General features: G+C 50.6%; 1 protein-coding gene across 3 annotated transcripts in view; it reads right to left on the bottom strand.

The window, feature by feature from the left end:
* Cttn (cortactin) overlaps positions 1 to 22,538 on the bottom strand; it is a 35,647-nt gene that overhangs the window by 8,318 nt on the left and 4,791 nt on the right. The window contains exons 3-13 of one of the 3 annotated variants that reach the window (XM_085693414.2): positions 19,970 to 20,056; positions 19,328 to 19,401; positions 17,400 to 17,529; positions 13,907 to 14,017; positions 12,587 to 12,641; positions 11,105 to 11,215; positions 7,449 to 7,559; positions 6,882 to 6,992; positions 5,955 to 6,065; positions 4,586 to 4,641; positions 1,545 to 1,614 (exon numbers count right to left, since the gene is read on the bottom strand). In XM_085693414.2, coding sequence (XP_085549540.2) covers positions 1,545 to 1,614; positions 4,586 to 4,641; positions 5,955 to 6,065; positions 6,882 to 6,992; positions 7,449 to 7,559; positions 11,105 to 11,215; positions 12,587 to 12,641; positions 13,907 to 14,017; positions 17,400 to 17,529; positions 19,328 to 19,401; positions 19,970 to 20,056 — 1,027 coding nt within the window. The remainder of the gene's footprint in view (positions 1 to 1,544; positions 1,615 to 4,585; positions 4,642 to 5,954; positions 6,066 to 6,881; positions 6,993 to 7,448; positions 7,560 to 11,104; positions 11,216 to 12,586; positions 12,642 to 13,906; positions 14,018 to 17,399; positions 17,530 to 19,327; positions 19,402 to 19,969; positions 20,057 to 22,538) is intronic. The other 2 variants (XM_048457928.3, XM_048457929.3) reach the window with 2 other exon arrangements.

The following is a 22,538-nucleotide window of genomic DNA, read 5'->3' as shown; positions in this document are numbered from 1 at the left end:
TTTTGGAATTTGTAGCTGCTACCAAGGTGTGCTGGCTAGTTTAATATCAACCTGATACAGCTGGCGTCACTGGAGAGGAGGGAGCCTCAACTGAGAAAACGCCGTCATAAGATCAGGCTGCAGGCAAGTCTGTTGGGCAATTTTTTAATTAGTGATTGATGGGAGAGGGACCAGTACATTGTGGATGGTGACACCCCTGGGTGGTGGTCATGGTTCTATAAGCAAGCATGCTAAGTAAGCCATGGAGATCAAGCCAGTAAGCAGTTCCCCTCCACGGTCTCTGCATCAGCTCCTGCCTCCAGGATCCTGCTCTGCTAGAGTTCCTGTCCTGGCTTCCTTCAGTCATGAACAGTGATGTGGAAGTGTAAGCCAAATAAACCCCCACAGGTTGCTTGTGGTCCTGGTGTTTCATCACAGCATCAGAAACCCTAACTAATACAACGAGTAGGACAGCTGTTACCTAAAGGCTGTAATGAGTGACAGATGTGACCTCTCAGAGTGTGTGGAAGGGCTCTGCCATTGGGTAACAGGACTAATCGGGAGGGCTGGCATTCTGAACACAAGGTACAGATAGCAGCCCGCTGGCTGAGCAGAACTCCGGAAGTACTCAGAGACCGCAGCCCAGGGGAATCCCCAGCCCTGGGGAAACCACAGCCCACTGCGCCTTGGGCTCACACAGCTTCCCTGAGAGCATCCTCCCCCCAGTGCCTAGCATGGTCATTCCTGTTCCCTTTTAAGGCCCAAGTAGGCAGAAGCCCATGGTCCTGCGACAACGCTACACTGTTCACCCAGTCTGACACGGAGACTGACTTCCGCATTATATGTCTCCGTGTAAGCACCTCATAGGTTTATTTTAAAAACAAGTCATTTACTCCTTCTCCCCTTTTTAAAAGACAGGTCTCACCCTATAGTCCTAGTTGTCCCAGGCCTTGATAGGTAACCCAAGTTGGCCTTGAAATCATGACAAGCCTCCTGCCTCAGCCTCCCAAGTGCTGGGATTACAGGCCTATGCCACCATGCCTGAACCCTTCTAATATGACATAAAATAAGTATCAATAAACAAACATGGTGCCGGCAGAGGTCTTTGCAAAAGGCCCCAATGGTTACCATAAGTGTCAAAATGGCCCAGGAACTGATTCACGTATCTGCAGTGGCCAATGGTCATTCCTACTGGTATAAGTTAGTGATCTCTATCCTACATGCAAAGGACATGCTCTGAATGCATCTCATCTTGATATACCCAGGAAGCACCCGAAAGGACACATTTCTGAGCCCCAGGTAAAAGCTTGTGGGTGAGAGGCTGAGAAGCCTCTGCTTCTCTTCATAAACACCACAAGGTTTTACGAAGCTCAGGCTATAGCTGGGACCAGTGAGAGAAGTGGGCTCGAGGGATATATGTAGGCTGCTTCCAGAACCTGGCCACCAGCAGCTCTCATTAGCACCCCACATGGTGAGGCTTCTCTCTCAGCTATGCCTAGGAGACCATGGGGCACCAGCACTGTACCCCATGGGCCACACAGTGCTTTTGGGCTGCCAGGACTCACCAGCCTCAATGGGGACAGTCTTCTGGTATGCAGAAGGCACCTGGGCCACATCTTCAAAGGTAGATGCATTCTGCAGAGACAAAGAGAAGTCACGGGGTAGTGTCTTCACTCCTTCCCAGCCAGGACAGTTGTTACCTAGGGACTGTGATTGGCATCCCCAGCTTTCAAAACACCTCCATAACACGGACCTGTTGCCCCAATCCTGCACCCTGCAGACTCACCGGGGCTCAGACTCACCAAAGACCATGCAGACACACACTCCTGCACTTAGAACACGAGTCACACTAGGAGGCCCTGCAGGTCACAGGGTCACCTGGCCACGCCCACTCTGTGCCCTCCTGTAGTCTCTCTCAACAACCCACACCTCAACCACGCTTACACTCTCCAGAATTACTCTGGCAGAGGTCACAGAAGCCAGTGGCTGACCTAGACATAGGCTGACAGGGCACTGACACCAGAGACAATCCCCAGCCATGTGGTTTCTAATGGACACTCAGGGTTCAGAGCATTCTGTGACCCCAATCCCCTGCCTGACCTCCCATATGAAGCCATTCCCAGCTGAGAGCCTTCCGTCAGAGCTGAGCCCACCTTAGCCACCACCACCAATCCTTTCCCTGTTCCCAGACCTCATCCTGCTCCTCCAGAACAGCCTTCACCTAGTTGTCCAGGAGGTTCTTGTCTGCAACCTCTGCTGCTCTGCCCTCTCCTAGGGTACCCCTAATCCACCTCTATACACCCCACTCCCTTCTATCACTCACCTATGCCCCACCTTCCAAATCACAACACCCCTTTTTTCCCTAAAGCGTGCTGAGAGTGACACCTAGGGCCTCTCCAATCCTAAACCAGCTCACTACTGAACTAAACCTAGCCCCTCCCTCCCATCTTGTCTCTCCCATTCCCCACTTCCTGGGTCTCCCTCCTCAGACTCTGTCCATGTCGGTCCTTATTCCATCTCCTTCTCCACACAGCCTGGCTCTGGAGCCAACAGCCTTGTCCCTGGGCCACTGGTAACTGCGCAAAGCCACCATGGAGGAACACTTTTCCTCTCTAGGAAAGGACGGCTGGCATCAGGGTCACCACCTCATCCCAGTTACTATGGGGATGACCCACTGCTCTCAGGACAGCCTCATGGCACAGCCTGGGTTCTGATCCCACCCCACTATCCCTTGGGCAGGAAGAATCCTGGGCTCTTCCACAGGGCAACAGACAAAGAGAATGGCCACGCCTAGCTGACAAGGGCGGAAGAGACTTCTAACCACATCGTTTCCTGAATCCAATTGCACAATGTCAGCAGTCGCCATCTTTGCGGTTGCCATCTTTACCATCACCACCAACCACAGACACCACAACTTCCTCAGTGCTAGCCTCTGAGTAACTCACTTCCTCACGTCCTCTGCCACAGGGCCCTCAGCCAGACACCTGGTCTCCTGCCACCTCACCCAGCCTGCCTGCTGAGTCTCTGCTCACTAGCAGGTGAAACTCTGGGGGTGCCCCTCAGCACAGGTCCCTTCTTCTCACTGAGAGCCTCATTAGCCTCATGTTCTCTACCTGAGTTCTCTAACTCTGCAAGGCTCCGCCACTGCCTAGACACTCTCCCTCTGCTCTATCAAGTGCTACAGCTACAGGTGTGTGCCACTGTGAGGCTCCTTCAGTAAAGGACAGGCTGCATGTTCCGTAGGCTTCCCAGGTCCCTCCCCTCAGCAGCAAACGATGCAGTGAGAACTGTCTCCCCTTACTCTTCCACATCTGCAGTGATCTCGGGCCTGACCAAGGCTTCTGGCTGCATCCTCCGCTTCACTGTCACTGGCCCCATCTTTGTAGACAAGCTCTAGCCTCCCCTCAGGTAGACCAGGGACCAATGAGAAGGTTCACTGGATAAAGGCGCTTGTTGCCAAAGCCCAGTGACCTGAGTTCAATCCCTGGGATCCACATGGTAGAAACCAACTCACACAAGTTGTCCTCTGACTGCCACGTGTACTCTGTGGCATATACATGTGCACACATATACATACACACTTACATGTATACATGCATATACATCATTTTTAAATTCAGTTTATCTGGCTTCCTCAGGGACATTTTGCCCAACCAATTTCTGTGAGAAGCTCTGGTGACATGGCGGGTGCTTTGGGTGATGCCAACCACAGTGAGCTGCAAGTCTAATGAAGAACAAGTCTGTGGGTGACCCATGCCATGTGTGACCACAGTCAAGCACAGGAATGACCACCTGTATCTATGCAGTTGAGAGAATGCAGCGCACCTCAAGTAGCAGAAAGCAGTGCCTGCCAGGCTGCTGGAGAACCTATAGAGTTGTCTAGCGACACCCAACGCTTTCCCCACCACTGGCTGAAATACCAGGAAAACAACTCTCTCACAGGCTCACAGCTGACCCTGCAGGGTCCCGAAACTGATCAAAAGCACCAACAGGCTGTTGAGGGGGATCTGGGAAGAGGGAACAAACTGTTTCCACAGGAATGTGCTTTAATCCTAAAAGATAATGCCAGACAAGATGGCACCTGCCACCAATGCCAGACTCTGGACATCCAGGCAAAAAGATCTTAAGTTCCAGGCCAGCCTGGGTAGCACAGCAGGACCCCATCTGACGAACAGAGTAAAAAAGGACAGGACAGAGACCAGTGCATCCCACCTGTGAGCCATCTGCAGCAAGCTAACGGTCGGCTCCCACTGTCTGTCATGACAGCCAGGGACTAAACGTGGCCACTAAACACTTCCAAGGTGCCAGCCAAGAGCTCATTATTGCCTGGCCTACTGATAATAATTAAAAGTTCAAACAGTCACACGTCCCCAAGACCCTTGCACAAGTGCTGGGTTCCACCTGAGATTCCCACTGCTCTCTGCTCTGCTGGGACCAGGCCCTTGGCTTACTTGCCTCAGCGCCAAGGGTGAAACAAAACGAACGCACAGGGTGCTACATGAGGTATACAGGGTTCCCAGGACCATGGAACGACATGTGCCTAATGTCAGACCTCCAGTGTTATGAGCCAAGGGCCCCTTATTCCCACAATAGCTCCTGGCCTTACCTTGTCCATCCGATCCTTCTGTACCCCATACTTCCCACCGAATCCTTTGGCATAGTCTGAAAAGTTGTAAAGGCAAAGCTTACGTGAGGCTGAGGACGGATGAGCAAGGGCGAGCACATGCACGTGGGTCCACAAGACAGCCCGGGGACACAACCAGAGCAGAGGGATGTCAAAGCTGCCCGAGGACGGGCTCTCGTGGCAAAGCCAGCTGTCTGACCACAGTGCCCAGTGCAGGCAGGGAGCAGGTGAGGTGTGGGCATGCTTCCAGGATTGGGGATAGGAAGGGGAGGGACAGCAGGCCAATGGGAAGGAAGCCGAGGAGGGAGGGCACAGGACAGGCCTTTGCAGTGCACACTTCTATAGCACAGTCTTCGCACCAGCCAGGGCCTTATTCTCTCTGCTTCCTGGGCGCCTGCTCTACTGGGCGCTAAATAGAGGCCCCACCGTAGTTTGGTCTCTTGCTTTTTAAAAGAAAACAAAAAACAAAAAACTCTGTGTCGAAATGCCACCAGACAAGTATGTCTGTCGCTGCCACACACACAAACACATGAAAGTGACAGTCATGCAGCCTCGACACCACAGGAACCAAAGGCCACCTCCACGTGGTCTGCAGGGCCAGTACTAAGTACATCCAGCCCAGGCCTGATGGCATCTGGGAGCCTAAAACACTCCACCCTGATTCAGGGAATCACATGCCTCTGCCTGGACCCTCAGGTTCTAGGAACCAGGTCCAGTCTCTCACGGAGAGAAAAACAGCAACAGTTACTGAGATCCCCAGGGCACACCTCGACCTGCCTGTATTAGCCATGCACATGTGCATACCGCATGGCTCTAGGCGGAGATGCTACACACAGACCGTGTGGCAAAAAACAAAAAACAAAAACTCCAAACACACAAAACTTGTATACCCGGCCAAAAAAACAAAACAAAACAAAACCACTACAAACAAAGACAGAGACCACATGAAACACGCCTGTCTTTCTCCACGACCCCAGTGTTTAGTTAAAATTAGGTCTAGGAGAGTAAACCCACCTCTGTGGGTCAGAGGCAATGAGGAGGGGCTCAGAGGTTCAGCACTGGTGGTCAGCAGCAATAAGGTCAGAGGTGTCCGCTGCAGAAACTACACTGGCCTGGCCTGCAGAGAGCCTCCTAACTTGAACCCTAAAGGTAAGAGGGAAAAAAGAATCGAGGGTGGAGGAGCAAAGGGACAGAGCTCCAGGATGTAGCTCTAGCATGGAACTGGGTGGAGGACATCCCTGGCAGCTGGTGGCATAGGGAGCTATCACAGGCACTGCGGTGAACCCTGAAGTCTATGCTGCGAGTCAGCTGCACTGCAAGGGCTGGTGGGAGGAGGAAGGGGCAACTGTGCCTTGCTGGGACTCGTGCTTGGCCAATCTCTCCTTGTAATCAAACCCCACAGCGGAGGAGTCCTGCCTCTCGGACTGAACACCAAATTTGCCTCCGAACCCAGTCTTATAGTCTGGAGATCCACACGAGACAGTGGGGAGCATGACCAAGAGAGGAAACAGCCAGGTTAGAATCACGTGAGCATGTTGCAATGGTCAAATATATCACGTTCAGACAGCAAGAGCGCTGGTTCGGGCCTGATGGTCTAACGCTGACTAAGGAACAAATTTAAAAGTCAGTACACTTCAGCAGATAACGCAGAAGCGGGTTCAGAACGGGATGATTTAGTTAAAGCTACTCCACAGGTTAAGGTTTGCCTGCAGGATCCTTCCTAGGGTGCCGACAGGAAAGGGACAACAGAGGGGTTACCAGCCCACTCCCTGTGCTGGAGGGACAGCTACAAGAGTTTTACCCTCTTCAAACCAGCTTTCCTTTGGACAAAGTTCCCACCGTGACAAGAAAACAGTCCCCATTAGAAAGGAAGTGTGGTAAGGATTGGAGGGAGAGAGGTTCAGAGGCAGAGTCTGTTCAGCATAGACGAGGCCACAGGTTCCATGCCCAGCACCGCAGAAAGAAGTGTGCCCTCCATAAACCATAGCTCACCTTAAAAAGGTGAACCCAGAGGGCAAAAGGCCCCTATGGTGCTATAGGAACCAGGCTCCCAGTGGCTGCAGCACTGGCATAGGGAGTGGGGATGGGACGGGATCACCTTATCGCCGTCAACTATAGGGACTTCTGGAATTGGGGGAGACACAGACAACTTCACACCATGAAAACGAAATTCAGACAGAAACACAGCTGACGTGAGGCACGTGACCAACCAAGGAATGAACACAAGCTTCCCAAAGGCCCCCCAAGGAAAGCTGGGGCGCGGGGCTAGAGGAGGTACCTTTTTGGGACTCATGCAGCTGCAGCTTCTCCTGATGGTCCCAGCCAAGGGCACACTTGTCTTGTCTGTCTGTCTGGACACCAAATTTTCCTCCAAACCCTTTCACATAGTCTACATGCACAACAGAAAGCCATAACCTGACATTACTGCGCAGCCCAGAACAGGGGAGGAAGCGGGTTTCAGACGCGAGGAGGCACACATCACTGGACCTGAGCTTCCTCTGGGGAACAGCTGGGATGGGACCCCAGCTGATACCCATCAGAGGCCCTCCTGAAGATAAGTGTATCTTAGGAGTACAGTTAAATGAGCAGGGCCAACACATGCGGTCCTCAAGGCAGTGAGGTCTTGTCACTCACAGGCAGATGTACATGACAGGGACATTGCTGGACGTAACACTGGGGCTTCGAGCCAAGGATGGAGCTAACACTCACACAACCACAGGCTGGGACTGGCTGTCTTAGGTTGACCACTTAAAATACTGCAGGTGACAGAAGTTTTTCTCTTCTATCCTGGCCACACATGTCACCCGGGGAAGGACTGGCTAGAGGGAGATAAAGTGGCAGGTACCTTTCTGGGATTCATGCTTCTCTGTTTTGCCTTGATACTCAAAGCCCACAGCGCTTTTGTCCACCTTATCCTTGTCGATTCCATATTTGCCACCAAAACCTTTGGAATAATCTGAAACAAGAACAGCACATTAGGAGCTGGAGAGATGGTTCAGAGGTTAAGAGCATTGCCTGCTCTTCCAAAGGTCCTGAGTTCAATTCCCAGCAACCACATGGTGTCTCACAACCATCTGTAATGAGGTCTGGTGCCCTCTTCTGGCCTGCAGACATATACACAGACAGAATATTGTATACATAATAAATAAATAAATATAAAAAAAAAAAGAACAGCACATTATAAAAACAGTAACAAAGATGGTCAGACGGCTAAAGGGGCACCTGCCACCAAGTTTGAACGTCTAAGTTCAATCCCTAGGACCCACAAGGAGAAAACCAACTCCTATAAGTGTTCCTCTGACAGCCACACGTGTGCACTTCCATACATATATACAAAATGAATAAATATAAAAAATTAAACCAGCAACAGATTCAATGGGCATGTTATATAGTCTTTAAGAAGGTAAACCACGGGCTGTCAAGACTGCTCAGCCAATAAAGGCACTTGCCACTAACCCTGATGGCCTGGGTTCAATCCCTGGGACCCACATGGTAAGAGGAGGGAGCACAAGTGTGGTGGTTTACACCTCTGTCCCAGTACTCAGGAAGCTGAGGCAGGAGGACTGCTGGGAATTTGAAGCCAACTTTCAATATACAGTGAGTTCAAAGTCAGTCGGTATAAAGTGAGACTTTGTAGGAGAAAAAAAAAGAAGCAAAAAAAGAACAAAAATTAAAACAGAAGGGGCTGGAGAAACGGCTCATCAGTTAGGAGCACTGGATGCTCTTGCAGAGAACCAGAGTTCAGTCCCTAGCACCCACATGGTAGCTCACAACCATCTGTAACTCTAGTTCCTGGGGATCTGATGTCCTCTTCTGGGATCTGCAAGTACCTGCACTCACGTGTCATACTCACAGATACACACCCATCCATATATAAAAAGGAACTAAGGAAGGAAGGACCAACCCATAACATGACTCAAAACCATTCTGTAACTCTAGGTCCAGGGGATCCAACACCCCTTTCTAGCTTCACAGGTACCAGGCACACATGTGGTGATAATTAGACATATATGTAGGCAAAACACTCATACACATAAAAAAAAATTAAGTGTATTAAAAAAAAACTTTAAAAGAAAAAACAGAACACATGTGAAGAACATTCTAGAAACCCAGGTTCTAACAAGGTCATGTGACATGTCACTTCTGCATTATCCTAGCATGACTTCCTATAGGTACTTAGACCCTCAATAAGAAGTCCTAGGCAACCTATGGGTCTGTGTGCCACAGCCAGTCAGAAGTACAATCAACCTTTGCTTAGAGTCAGGACTGGACAGCCTAGGATCCTCAGCATATACTGCCTGAGTCTGAATCTGGCCCAGGGAAGGGAAGTCCAATGGTCTAATGAAGTAGCAGCTGCACACTCCCCCAGGGAAGAGCCTAAGGAAGGGAGCGAGTGGGCCACAGCTACACGGCCCCATGCACACTTGCCCTTTCCAAGGGGCAGGGCCAAGTGTGCGTGCGTGCGTGCGTGCGTGTGTGTGTGTGTGTGTGTGTGTGTGTGTGTGTGTAGGTCAGAAGACAACCTTGGGTCCTCACCTTACCTGTGAGCTTTGAGATTCTCCAGTCTCTGCCTCCCATCTCCCAACAGATAAACAGGGAACACAGACACTCATTAATGAGTCTTGCCCAGTTTTCATGTGAATTCTGGGACTCACACACAGGTCCTCATGTTTGCACAGCTGGCACTTTCAGCCACTGAACTGAGCCCCACACAGTCTCTTGGGATTTTTTGATGTTATTTTTGTTTGTTTGTTTAAAGAAATCAAAGGGCTTCTTTCCAATGTAAGCTCTTGGTTTCTTTTTTGCTTGTTTGCTTTGTTTTGTTTTTTGAGACAAGGTTTCTCTGTGTAGCCCTGGCTGTCCTGGAACTCTCTTTGTAGACCAGGCTGGCCTCAAAGTCAGAGATCCGCCTGCCTCTGCCTCCTGGGTGCTGGGATTAAAGGTGTGCGCCACCACCACTCAGCTGCTCTTCATTTTCAAATACTGGCAAATATTAAACAGAACTGACACATGTGGGCACAAAAACAAATAGCGCAAGGAAGATGGCTATGGTTGCAACCTCAGCAAACACATAAACACTGTAAACATGTAGCTACATCTTTACACTGCATGGAAGTCAATGTGGCTATCAGGACCTTTTAGTAGAATCTGGCCAAGTTTTAGGGGTTTGGAAGATGTGGAGTTCAAACCTAGAGCTTTGTGCTCAACCACTAAGCTACACCCACAGTCTCTGTCCTTAAATCAATCCAGACTATCCAGGTAAATCCAATCTTTAGAAAAAAAAAATAGGGGCAGGGAGGGCTGCAAAATGGCTCAGCAGGTACAAGAAAGTATACGGCTTTCACACAAGCCAGCACTCAGGAGGAAGAGACAGGAGGATTTCCATGAGTTCCAGACTAGCCTAGTCTATATAGTGAGTTTCAGGACAGCCAGAGCTGCAGAATAGAGACCCCGTCTCAAACAAAGCAAAACACAAAAAAGCGTTTGCCACGCAAGTCTGCCAATCTTAGATCAGTCCCTAAAGCCCATATACAGGTATAAGGTGTGACTCCATAAAGTTGTCCCCTGGCACACACACATGGCATGCATGCCCCTGACACACACACACAAATACACACACACGACTGAAAAAAACCTGTGTGGACTCACTCACACATGAAACTCCAACATTTAGGAGGCTGGGGCAAGTCTGGGTCAAGTGTGAAGCTACATGGTGAGTTCCTGGGCTTCACAATGAGACCCTGTCTCAAATTATAGAGGCACCAGAGGGTTGGTTCTCAATGCTGGGACCTTTTCATATAGTTTCTCGTGCTGTGGTGACCCCTAACTATAAAACTATTTCATTACTACTTCATAATTGTAATTGTGCTAGCTATCAATTGTAATATAAATACCTGACGTGACCCCTGTGAAGAGCTGTTTGACCCCCAATGGGGTCATGACCCACAGGTTGAGAATCATTGCACTAGAGAGCTATTCAATGGTTAAGAGCACTGGCTGCTCTTCTAGAGGACATGGCTGCTCACAGCCATCTATAAATGCAGTTCTAGGGGATCTGACAGTCTCTTCTGGCCTCTGCACAAAGTATATATACATAAATAAAGGCAAAACTCCCATATACAGCCATGCACATCAAATAAAAATAAATAGATCTAAGGAAAAAACATCAAAAGATGAAAAGATTAAAGGTCCACGGGAACAAAAGTAAAAGAAAAAAAAAACAAACAGGAGTCGGGCGGTGGTGGTGCATGCCTTTAATCCCAGCACTCGGGAGGCAGAGGCAGGCGGATCTTGGTGAGTTCGAGGCCAGCCTGGTCTATAAGAGCTAGTTCTAGGACACGCTCCAAAGCTACAGAGAAACGCTATCTCGAAAAACCAAAAAAATAAATAAAGAAACGAAGAAAGAAAGAAAGAAAGAAAGAAAGAAAGAAAGAAAGGAAGACAAACCCAAAAACAAACAGGAGTGCTCTCGTACACAAAGGAGCCCAGGCCCAGCCGCACCTTTCTGGGACTCATGCTTCTCCGTCTTGCCCTGGTAGTCGAAGCCCACGGCACTCTTGTCCACACGGTCAGCTTGCACACCATATTTGCCACCAAAGCCACTAGAGTAATCTGAAGAGACAAGATGCAGTCGGCAAGAGTTAAGACTTCCGAGAGATAAAGTGTGCATTTTAACTGTATGGGCTGCATCCCTGAGATGACACGGGACAACCTCAAACTTTGTGCAGAGAGAGTTCAGTCACTTCCACCACTGCACGCAATTGTTTTATACTGATAGAAAGAACTGGCCATAGCAGTTCATCAACCTGGTCTACGGTGAGAGATCCAAGAACCAAAGCAGGGGAGCACTGGATAAGGCTGATGTTCTGAGTTCCGTCCCCAACAACAAAAATGACAATTAACAGTCAGGTGAAGTGCCACACACCTGCCATCCCAGCACGCATGAGGCTGAGGCGGGAGAATTAAGGAGTTCAAAGCCAGGCTTTGAAAGGACAACATTATCTTAAAAGAAACAACACCAGTGCCCGAACTGGCCTTTCCCTTTAGTGAGATTGATGACTATCTTAAATGTCACCATAGAATCTACATCCAGTAACTGATGGAAACAGAGGCAGAGACCCGCAGCAGAGCACTGGACTGAGCTCCCCAAGTCCAGTTGTAGAGTGGGAGGAGTGAGAATATGAGCAAAGAGGTCAAGACCATGATGGGGACACCCACTAAAACAGTCTACCTGAGCTAATGGGAGCTCACAAACTCCAGTTGGACAGGGAAAGAACCAGCACAGGACCAAACTCTGAATGTGGGTGGCAGTTGTATGGCTGGGGCAGACTGTGGGGCCACTGGCAGTGGCATCAGGATTTATCTCTACTGCTTGCACTGTTTTTTTGGGAACCCATCCTCTTTGAATGGATACCTTACTCAGCCAAGACATAGTAGGGAGGGCATTGGACCTTCCCCCAAAACAAAGTGCCTTACCTGCTCTGAGGAGTGGATAGGGGTGAGGTGGGGGAGAAGGTAGAGGGAACAGGAGGAGGGGAGGGAATGGGAACCTGGATTGGTAAAATTTAAAAAGACAGTTTTTCTTTTAAAAAAACAAATAAATAAAACAAAATAAAAACCCTGGGTACTAAAAAGAAATGATTTGCCTTGGTTGCTTGAAAAAAAAAAAGGCTCCAGACTCATGTGACATCATGAAAATCAATCAACTCTCTTTTTCATGTTTCAGGGCACAGTTTTGACAATACAGGCCCACAACTCTGCTTCTGTCTTCGGGGACATTTGCTGTTCATCCTCAGTGCCAAAGAGCGACACTGAAGATGTCTGCTCATGTAAAGAGAAGGCAGTTTCCCCTGGAGACAGCAGACACAGAGCTCCGTGTGTGCCACCAACAGCAAGGACACACACCCTCTAACAGTCAGATGGCCTCGGAACCCAGAGCAGACAGCAGAGGCCTTCCTGCTCCAGCGGCATCAGCACCCTTACCTTTCTGGGAGGCGTGCTTTTCCGTCTTCCCTTGGTACTCAAAGCCTACAGCAGACTGTGGGACAAAAACACGAGGGACAGGTATTGGACAAGTCACCATGATGACCCATCTGAACTCACGCACACAGAAAACAAAATTTTCAGTAATGTTGGTTTTGGGAAGGTGTGTGTGCCCACGCATGTCCATCCAAAGGCCAGAGGAAGATGTCGGTGGCCTGCTCTACCACTGTCAGCCTTGTTCCCTTGACACAGGGTCTCTAATGGAACCTCGAGCAAGACCGGCAGCCAATAGGTCCAGCGATCCCCCTGCCCCCCCCCCCCCCCCCCGCTCCTCACCCTGACACTGAGCCTGGCTTATGTGGGTGCTGTGATCCAACCACAGGTCCTCAAGCTTGCGCAGTGACATCTGAGCCATCGCCCCAGCCTCTAGTGTTGGGCTTTTTGTTTGTCAATACAGTGTCTCACTCTGGCCCAGGCTGACTCTGAACTTGTGGCAATTCTCCTGCCTCCACTTCTCAGGTGCTGGGAATACAGGTGCCAGGCTTACACAATGTTAATTTTGACCTTGGTTTCCCAGGCAAAGAACAGATGCAATCATCACTACCCACGTCTGTGTGTGCAGTTTCCCTCCTAGCCCGTGCAGGCTCCCAGCACCAGCCTGATTAACTTATTCCAGGCACAGCATGCTGATTTGGAATTAATTCCCCTGCCACACAGACTTCCCAAACAAGCTTTACTGAGAACATTAACAAGATGGCAGGCCTGCCGTGGGACCTTATGGTGGCCTGCCCTCAGCACGACCTGGAGCTGGGACTCTGCACCTCCCCCACTTCAGACACAGACGGTCAGACCTTGCTACTAAGCCAGGACTCATGCTGAAAGTGGTGTGCTTCCCGTGCCACTGACAGCCCCAGGCTTACCACAGAGCCTCTAGACACTAAGACCACAGCTCAGCAAACCCCACTTTGAAGGAGGGCTCTGCCTGTCAATCACTCTGAGGGAGTGCTCTGCCTGTCACTCACATCCACCCCAGGGAGACAATGAGAAAGGTCCCTAATGGCCAAGCATAGCTGACTCAGAGGCTAGGCACACAGGGGGACTACAGCAAGTATACTGAGGCCTGTCTTGTATGTCACTGCTCCCCACTGGACAGCTGGCACCCCTCATGTGGCCAGCATCAGAGAGTTTGTGAGTTCTTATCTGGACACCCTTCTGCATTCCCACGGGGCCAGTGGGTACCTGTGAACTGCCAAAAAGGCAGCCTCAACAGCAGCCTGTAGCTGTGGCAGGGAGCCTGCAGCCCCTGGGCCTGTCACTCACCTGATCCACCCTGTCCATCTGGACACCAAACTTGCCTCCAAAGCCTCGGACTGAGTCCACTTGTGAGCAATGCTTGGAAAGTTTTGACTGGTACTCATGGCCAACGGCTGACTGGAATGAAGAACAAAGACGCGGCATTATGCACCCATGCCCAGTGTGGCACAGCAACCCACTCCCCCACTCTGCTGCTGCCGCTACTCTGGGCTAAAGGGATGTCACTCCGTCAGTGAGGTGAGCCTTTGCCCTCAGGACCCTAAATCCCAGGACATAAATCTGAACTGTTTGAGCTTCTACAGGGCACCCCAAACTTTTAGAGATCCTCCAGGCTAACACCCCTGACTGCAGACAGGAACTTTGGATGGAACCAGGTAAGAACAAAGGGCAGAACCTATGGTATGCAATGGAAGAGCCATTTCTATCAGCCACTGTCTCAGTGTGTGGTGCTTTCACAGGCTGTGACCCCAAGAGTCAAAGCAGGGCACACACTTTGTGATCGTGCTGAAGCAGACAAAGCAGGTGTGCATTCCACACATCCCCACATGCAGACCACACAGACAAGAGCCAAGCGCTGTCACCTCACACCAGCCCCACCAAAGGATGCAGGTTCCCCAGGGCCTCCTGTTCAAGGCACAGACCCACCAACAGACAACAAAAGGCGCACCCACCTGCTAGCAGACCCCACCCCACCCTGCTTGAACAGTGCTCTAATACCCATGCTGTCACCACCGTCAGTGATGCCACTGCCCAGCACAGCAGTCCTGCGGCCTTTCCTCTGGGTAGACAATGCCTGTGCACCTCGGAACCTGTCTTCTTGGCCCTCCTGGCAACACAGAACCCTAACTCTGACTGCCCTACAGGGAGAGTCAGCCCTGTGTACCGCAGACCTCCTTTGGTTGGCCAACTGTCCAGTTTGACCTTGCACTCGGGCTGTGTGCTACAGATCACCGACCTCAATGCCCCTCTTCATGAAGGTCGCTGAGGTTGATGATACACAGAACATACAAAGAAAGCCTTGACTGAACGACTTGTCTCCTTCCCAGGCTTAGCTGCGGTCAGCAGCTGATAGCAGACCACAAGCCACAGCCTATGAACCCAGTGTGGCTCGATGGCCTGCCTGCAGCCTAGAGGCTCACACGGAAACTATCAGCAAAAGACCAAAGAGCGGCAGCCATGCCAAAGACATTCCCCAGCAGGACTGTTAAAGAGAAAAAGGGGTTAAAGTGACAGCTGGCTCTGGCTTCGGCCCTGACTGAATGTGTGCTCAGTGGCTTTGGTCTCATATTGGCAGGCCACAGTCACCTGATCCCTAAAGGAACCCAGGGGCTCCGGTGTGTGCTGCCCTGGATGAGTCTGGCTGGAGAAGTCTGTGGGCCTCATCTTTCTTTCCATTTCTGAAGAAGACGAGCTATGAATAGCTTAGCATTCATCTTCAGGTTTCTGACAACAGGTAACTCTCAAGGGTTCACATGAGCCAAGGGCTAAGCTTTCCTCAATGCACAGGGCCTGGGAAGGGGGAGGCAACAAGTTGGCCCCAGGCTAATGCCACCAACGCTTGAGAGTTACTGATCATCATCCAGACAAGGTGAACTAAAGATTCTAGTAGTCTGGGGCTCATGAGCCACCTGGGCACTGACAACAGTCAGTCACAGAAGTGTGGCAGGGCATACTTACAACACACCATACCAGCACACAGGACCCGCCAGGCACAAGGTGAGGGCAGTGAGTCTAGCCAAAGCCCAGAAGGGTATGCCTCCCCAAAATGACAGCACAGGACAGCAATGAGAAGCCATCGAGGGAAATAGAGGCCATGACAGGTGGGCACAAAGGGTGAAGGAAGGACAAGGCTTGATGAGGCTCGAGATCTGAGCCAAAGGAGGCCAAGGTGGGCACAAAGGGTGAAGGAAGGACCAGGCTTGATGAGGCCCAAGATCTGAGCCAAAGAAGACCAATCACTCACAGCGCAGAGCCAAAAAGCATCATTCCCAGCATTAAGCTCACCCTCGGTAAACTAAGATTCTCCATAGACTGCCACTCTAGGTCTCGTCGTTGTGTGCTCTGCATCCGACTGAGCCTGAACAGGCAAGATCTCCACACTGCCCACGTCAGGACCAGCACATCCATCTCTGTGCCAGCAATGCAGCAGCATAGCCAAGAACACATCTCCTTGCTACAGATGGCAGCATCTTGTCAGAATGTTGTTCCAGAATATCCCTGGCTGTGGTGGTTTGAATAAGAATGGCCCCATTCTATCTGAATGCTTAGGGAGTGGCACTGGTAGGTGTGGTCATGTTGGAGGAAGTGTGTCACTGGGCGTGGACTTTGACATTTCAAATGCTCAAGCCAGACCCAGTGTCACTCTCTCTGCCTACTGCCTGTGGATCGGGATGTATAAGTCTCAGTTACTCTCCAGCACCCTGTCTGCCCGCATGCCACCATGTTCCCCACCACGACAATAATGGACTAAACCTCTAAACTGTAAGTCATCCCCAATTAATGTTTTCCTTTATAAGAATTGCCATGGCCATGGTGTCTCTTCATAACTACTGAAACGCTAACTAAGACACTGTCCATGGTTGGGGTGCCCTCAGGCTTACCCGCCCATTCCTCTGGTGGACAATGGCCTCTCACTGAGATGTGGCCATCGCCTTTTATGCCTAGCATAGTTGAATACAATCCATGTGTGAGGGAGTCACCCATCAGGATGGGCAGCAGCTGAGTCTCGCTTCCACATCTATCCAGCGGCAGCACTGTCTGCCCATCAAAACCACCTCACAATGCTCACTCGGGCTTCACCCCTGGTACAGCATCAACAGAGTGTGAAAGCCTGCATTCCGGAAGACATGCCCATATGCTGAAGCCTTCTCTCTGGAAAAACCAGCCTGCCTAGAGTGAGCCCCAGAGTGGGCCCCACTCCCTCGTCTTGGGGGAATAATGGAAACACCGCCCCAAACTGATGGCTTAGACAGCAGCTGCCTGTGGTATCTGCTCATCAGTCAGAACCCATCGATGACACTCCCAGGGGCTCAGCCACAACTGCCAGATAGTTTGTATCTTCCCCAGCCTGGTTGCAGAGTGGCTCACAAATGCAGATAGGACATAAGCCAGGAGTCAGTGGACTCCACACATGCGATGTGAGCAAAGGGCCTCAGAGCTGACCTCACGCTGTGGACTGGCCCATCTCAACCACATGCAGTGACCATGACATCTGTGGGCTGGATGCTTCTGGGCTCTGTCCTGCTCACAAAGCTGGTCATGATGCTGATCTACCCCAGAGAGCCGTCTACACATCAGCCGCTGGCCGGAGCCTCTGACAATTTGAAAAAGGGCTTCTAGAAACACAGGAGAGCTTCACAAGTGGGCAGCCTCTAGTGGACCCTCAGAGCAGCCCTCACCCTCATAAAACCCAACCCCACGCTGTGACTCAGAAAAGTGTGACTGCCATCCACACTGTGTCCCTATGCAGGCCAGCAGCCCAGCCTGAGCAGCCACTTACTTTGTCCATCCTATCCTGCTCCACGCCGAACTTCCCGCCATAGCCGTGGGAAGCCTTGGGTCCTGTTTCCAGCTCCTTCTCCTTGAGGGTCTGGTGCTCTTGAAAGACATTCTCTCGGAGCTTGTGGATGCTGGAAGGGAGAGGAAGCAGGACTATGTTAGGGTTCAGGCTTGCAGCTTACCCGCCAGCGGGACAAGCCAAGGGTAGTGATGTCCTTGTGAGTCTGCAGGGTTTTCTCACTGAGTTATATCCTGTCTTTTCACTGTGCTTGTCTCCATGGCTCTGCCACAGCTTGTATAGGGGAGGAGCACAGATCTAAATCCACACAGGACCATGCCGCTGGCTCTAGGGGCAGCGATACTGCATCTGAGCTTTGAGCTCTGCAAATGTTACCCAAAGGGACCCTCCTCCAAACCCCCAAGGTCATCAGAAGCTGGCTGTTAGCATTTTGGCAACTTGACACAAGCTAGAGTCCTCTCAGAAGAGGAGATCTCAACTGAGAAAATGCCATCAGACTGACCATAGGGCATTTCCTTGCTGCCCACTGGGGGTAGTGTTACCCCTGGCCAGTAGTCCTGAGGAGCAGGCTGGTAAGGAGCCTTTTCCACAGCCTCTGCTTCATTCAGTTCCTGCCCCGATTCCCACAGAGACAGACTTAAAAGCTGTAGGGTGAAATAAATCCTTTCCTCCCCAGGCTACATTTGGTCATGGTGTTCACAGCAGTGCAGAACAGACTCAGACAAGGAACAATGGCAACACGGTCGGAAGACAATCAGAATCTGACTGCCCGGAAGCAGCTGTCACTGAGACACCGCCTGAACACAGGGCCTTTCTAATGGGAGACACGTAGCCCAAAGCTCTGCATGTGACGGCAGGCCCAAGAGTGTGACCAGAATAGACACCAGGTCTGGACCCACCAATCCCTGATGAGCAACAGAAGAGAAACACCACCCCAACAACTTGAGAAGGATCATGGGATACCCACATGTCCCCTGTCCGTCCCCTCCCACCCCGTCTTTATCCATCCAGAGAGCCTCACAGATCTTTCCATTCACCCTCCCCAGTGTGTTCTCGAATCACGGGAAGAGACCCACAGGCACGGTGGCCCAGATTCTTGCTCACCTCTCATACCACACCCTCTCTAATGGACCGCAGGCCCTTTGTCCCACCTGTGACCCCACCTACACTATGGAAACTCGAAGGCCTCTTTTGTGGGAGGCGTGGGCTACCCTACACTCAGGTCCAGGGAGCCACTGTGAGAAAGGACAGCATGAGCCTGGAGGGTGAGACCAAGACAGGGAAACTCAGCAGGATTCTATCTCACGGAGATGATAGATATAACAACTAACATCCTCCCACAAGCCGGCGCTCAGACACAGACCTCTTCTGGGCACCTGACCCAATGTTCAGAGACAAAGATACAGTAGCCAAAATACCAAAGCAGGCACTGCGGATGTATTCTGAACTCTGTGGGGACTAAAACACCATCTGGGTGTCTGTGGAGGGTCTGTTCACCCTCCTTAGCGGGAGCGCATGCTGCTGTAGAGCTGGCATTTCAGAAGGTGCGGGGTCAGACTCCACGGCATGGCACATTTTACGCTGTGTCAACCACTAAATTCCATAACGCACGACAACTCGCAGACAATGATCCAAATGAAGGGGTGTTTGGGGCCCAAGTTACTCAAAGCCATCTCACACCCTCCAAAGCTGCCACTTGGAGCAAAGAGCTCCCACGACTGTGTTCTGTGTTGGAAAATATGGTTTATAAAAGCTAGGCTTCATGTCCATCGCTTGTGTGCACCTGAGACCTGAGGCCCACAGACCCTATGAACCCCTGTAATGACTATCACCTAGAGAAGCAAGGCAAGGCTGCTCTTATCTCTCTACAGAGGGGGCCTGTGGGAGAACGGGGTGCCACAGGTACTTACTTGATGTGTTCCTGGTGCCCCGATCCCTGCACGGTTTTGGCGCCCCATCTTTGTTCCTTTTCACTCACATCGTTCTGCAAAGAGAAGTAACTAGCACATCCTAAGCTCTAACTAGTACACCCTGTACCCTAACTAGTATATACCTGTATCCTAACTAGTATATCTCCACCTTAGAGAAGTAACTAGCACACCCCAAGCCCTAACTAGTATACCCTGTACCCTAACTAGTATATACCTGTATCCTAACTAGTATATCTCCACCTTAGAGAAGTAACTAGCACACCCAAAGCCCTAACTAGTATACCCTGTACCCTAACTAGTATATCCCCACCCTGGAAAAGTAAGTAGTACATCCATGCCCTAACTAGTATACCCAAAGCCCTAACTAGCATATCTTGTTTCCTAACTAGCACATCCCGCACTTTAGCACACCCCATATTCTAACTAGTATACCTCTACCCTGGAGAAGTAATACATCCCATGCCCTGAGACCTAATTAGTACATCTCACATCCTTACCAGTACACCAAGGCCTAACTTGTATACCCCATGCCCTGGAGGAAATAAACCAGCTCAGTGCAGGACCAGGCTGGGAACCTCAGTGGCAAACGCCCAGGAAGGCAGAGCTGGTGGTGACTCTTACCACAAAATCAGGGTCAGTCTCCCAATCATCGGCTCCCCCATCGTCCTGGGTGATAGACACAGCGTGGCCTGCAGAAGCTTTCCACATCTGAAAAAGCAGCAAAGAGCCACCTGGGAGGGTGACCCAGGACCCCACAGAAGCCCTGATCCAAACCCTCAGAAGGCCACATCCCCCAGAGGGCGGTCACTGAACTGAGGGCAGTCACTGAACTTAAGAACTCCTGAAGGAATCAAAGCTTCATATTAAGAGTCCTGAAGGAGGAGCTTGGTAGACAGCTCCATCCAATGCTTCCCTTGGCATCCATGTCAAAAAATCTGGCTGTCGTGGGGTAATGGTATTCAGGCATCTGTACTGGTTTGGCCGTGAGATCCTGACAGGATACGTCCTCAGCTGCAGCCACTAAGAGCACCTCCTGCGCACGTTCTCCACGCTCCTGTTAAAAAGGCGGGCCTTGCCCACCTCTAGTCTCTGTCTGTCTGTCTGTCTCTCTTCCTCTGTTTTCTTTTCTGCAGCTCCTGTCACCAGGGGCCGGTCTCCCCCACCTCCAATACCCCTCTTTTCCCATTCCCTTTCCCCCAATAAAAAACCCCTCCATGTGAGCCTTGCCGCATGGTATCTTTCTTGTGCTGTTTTTTAAAATTACAACAGTAACCCCAGCGCTGGGGAGGTAGAGACAGGAGGACCCATGGGGCTCACTGGCCAGGTTAGCCTACTTAGTGAGTTCCAGGCCAATAAGAACCCGACTCAAAATAACAAGGCTGGAATTGAAGGGATGGTTCAGAGGTTAAGAGCACTTGTTCTTCCAGAAACCAAGGTTCAGTCCCAGCACCCACAAAACAGCTTACAGCTGTCTTTAACTTCAGCCCCAGGGGATCTGACTCCTTCTTCTAGCCTCTATAGGCAATGTACACATGTAGTGTGTGTGTGTACGCACATGCGCGTGCGCACACACACACACACACACACACACACACACACACAGGCAAAACATCTACACACTTAAAATACAAAGGTGAAAGAGGGGTGTGATGTCTCACATTAATAATCTGAACACTAGATAGGCTGAGGCAGGAGGACTGCCACAAGTTACACCAGACCAGACTGAGCTACAGAGTGAGGCCCTATTTCAAATCAACGACGTGGGTGTACATGTTCTCCATCAGTGAGCACCCTGACCTTCAGTGGCTCTACTCCAGAGGCAGCATCACCAGGGGTCATGCAAGTCTGGTATCCCAGAAGTGTCACTCCTGGTAAATGTCATGTAATGTTTCTTTTATCACAATTTAAGATTATTTTGGCCCCTGGGACTATGATGGCTGTCTTAATCTGGATGACCAAATCCAATAAGGCCTTGAGCAGCTTAGCTGAGCGCAGATTTGCCATCTACTGGGAAGCACAGCACACATGCAGCACCAGCCTTACATATAGCAGAGGTTGCTAGTGGGCCGTTAAACCCTGTGTGCAAGAATGCTCCAAACACGACCTACTTTTAAGAACTTTTTTGTTTTTGTTTTTCCGTGTTTTTGTGAGTACACACGTATGCACACGTGTGTCCTCCATCACTTTTCCACCTTATTCAATGAGTTAGGGTCTCTCACTCAAACCCAAAGCTCACTGATAAGGCTCAGCAGCTAGTTTACTCTGGGGATCTCCCACCTCTGCCTTCTGAGGCTAGGATTATAGGCAGGCCACGGAGCCCACCTGTCATTTACATGGGTTCTGAGGACTCTCACACTGAGCCAGCTCCCCAGCCCTTGACAGAACCTTAAAGAACATCAATAGCCAAGACCACAGCACACATTCTCTTCCTCCACGCTATAGGTCCCAGGAATTGTATTTAAGCTATCAGGTTTGGTAGCAAGCACTTACCCGCTGAGCCAATTTGTCAGCCCTCCCCGTCATTTTGGGGACAGTATCTCTTCACAGAACCCAGAGCTCACCAACTGGCTAGGCTAGATGGCCATCAAACTCTAGGGATCTGCCTGTTGTTGCCCTAGCATTTCACAGATGTGTGCCCTGTGCCTGGCTTTGACTTGGGTTCTGGGGATTCAAGCTCAGGTCCTTATGTTTGCATGGCAAACACGTTACCCCACTGAGCCATCTTCCCAGGCCCTGCTGAGAGCTGCCGGGGGTATACAGCAGGTGACAATTAGCGTTCAGCAGGTCCACCCATCAGACACATGATTCCCTGGAGGGGAACCCCACCTGGTAAGACTGTGGGGTCACTGGTTGTGGAAACCAGTTGCTCCTGTCTATAATTTCTCTAATGAATCACTTCATTTTTTTCCCTAGTAACAGTTTTGGGTCTATTCCCACTGCTTATGTGTTTATCTTGTGAAAATATTCCATTTTCTAGGCACACATATAGCTGTGGATGGTCAGAAGGATGATTTCTGTAACTGTATAGTTCTGGTGAATAGAAATAATACTAAGATATCTTACATCACTCAGACTGAGACAGGATTCTCAGTCACAAAGACTGCCTTTTACACAGACAGCTAACTTTAGACTTCAGAGCAGATTCAAAGCAGGCTGGTTGCCTCTGGAAACAATATCTGGTTGCCCCTAG

Source organism: Myodes glareolus, chromosome 7, assembly GCF_982192425.1.
Source record: "Myodes glareolus chromosome 7, mMyoGla1.1, whole genome shotgun sequence".
Classification (NCBI taxonomy): domain Eukaryota; kingdom Metazoa; phylum Chordata; class Mammalia; order Rodentia; family Cricetidae; genus Myodes; species Myodes glareolus.
The sequence above is the reverse complement of the archived record's forward strand: the minus strand, read 5'-3'. Positions and strand labels throughout refer to the sequence as shown.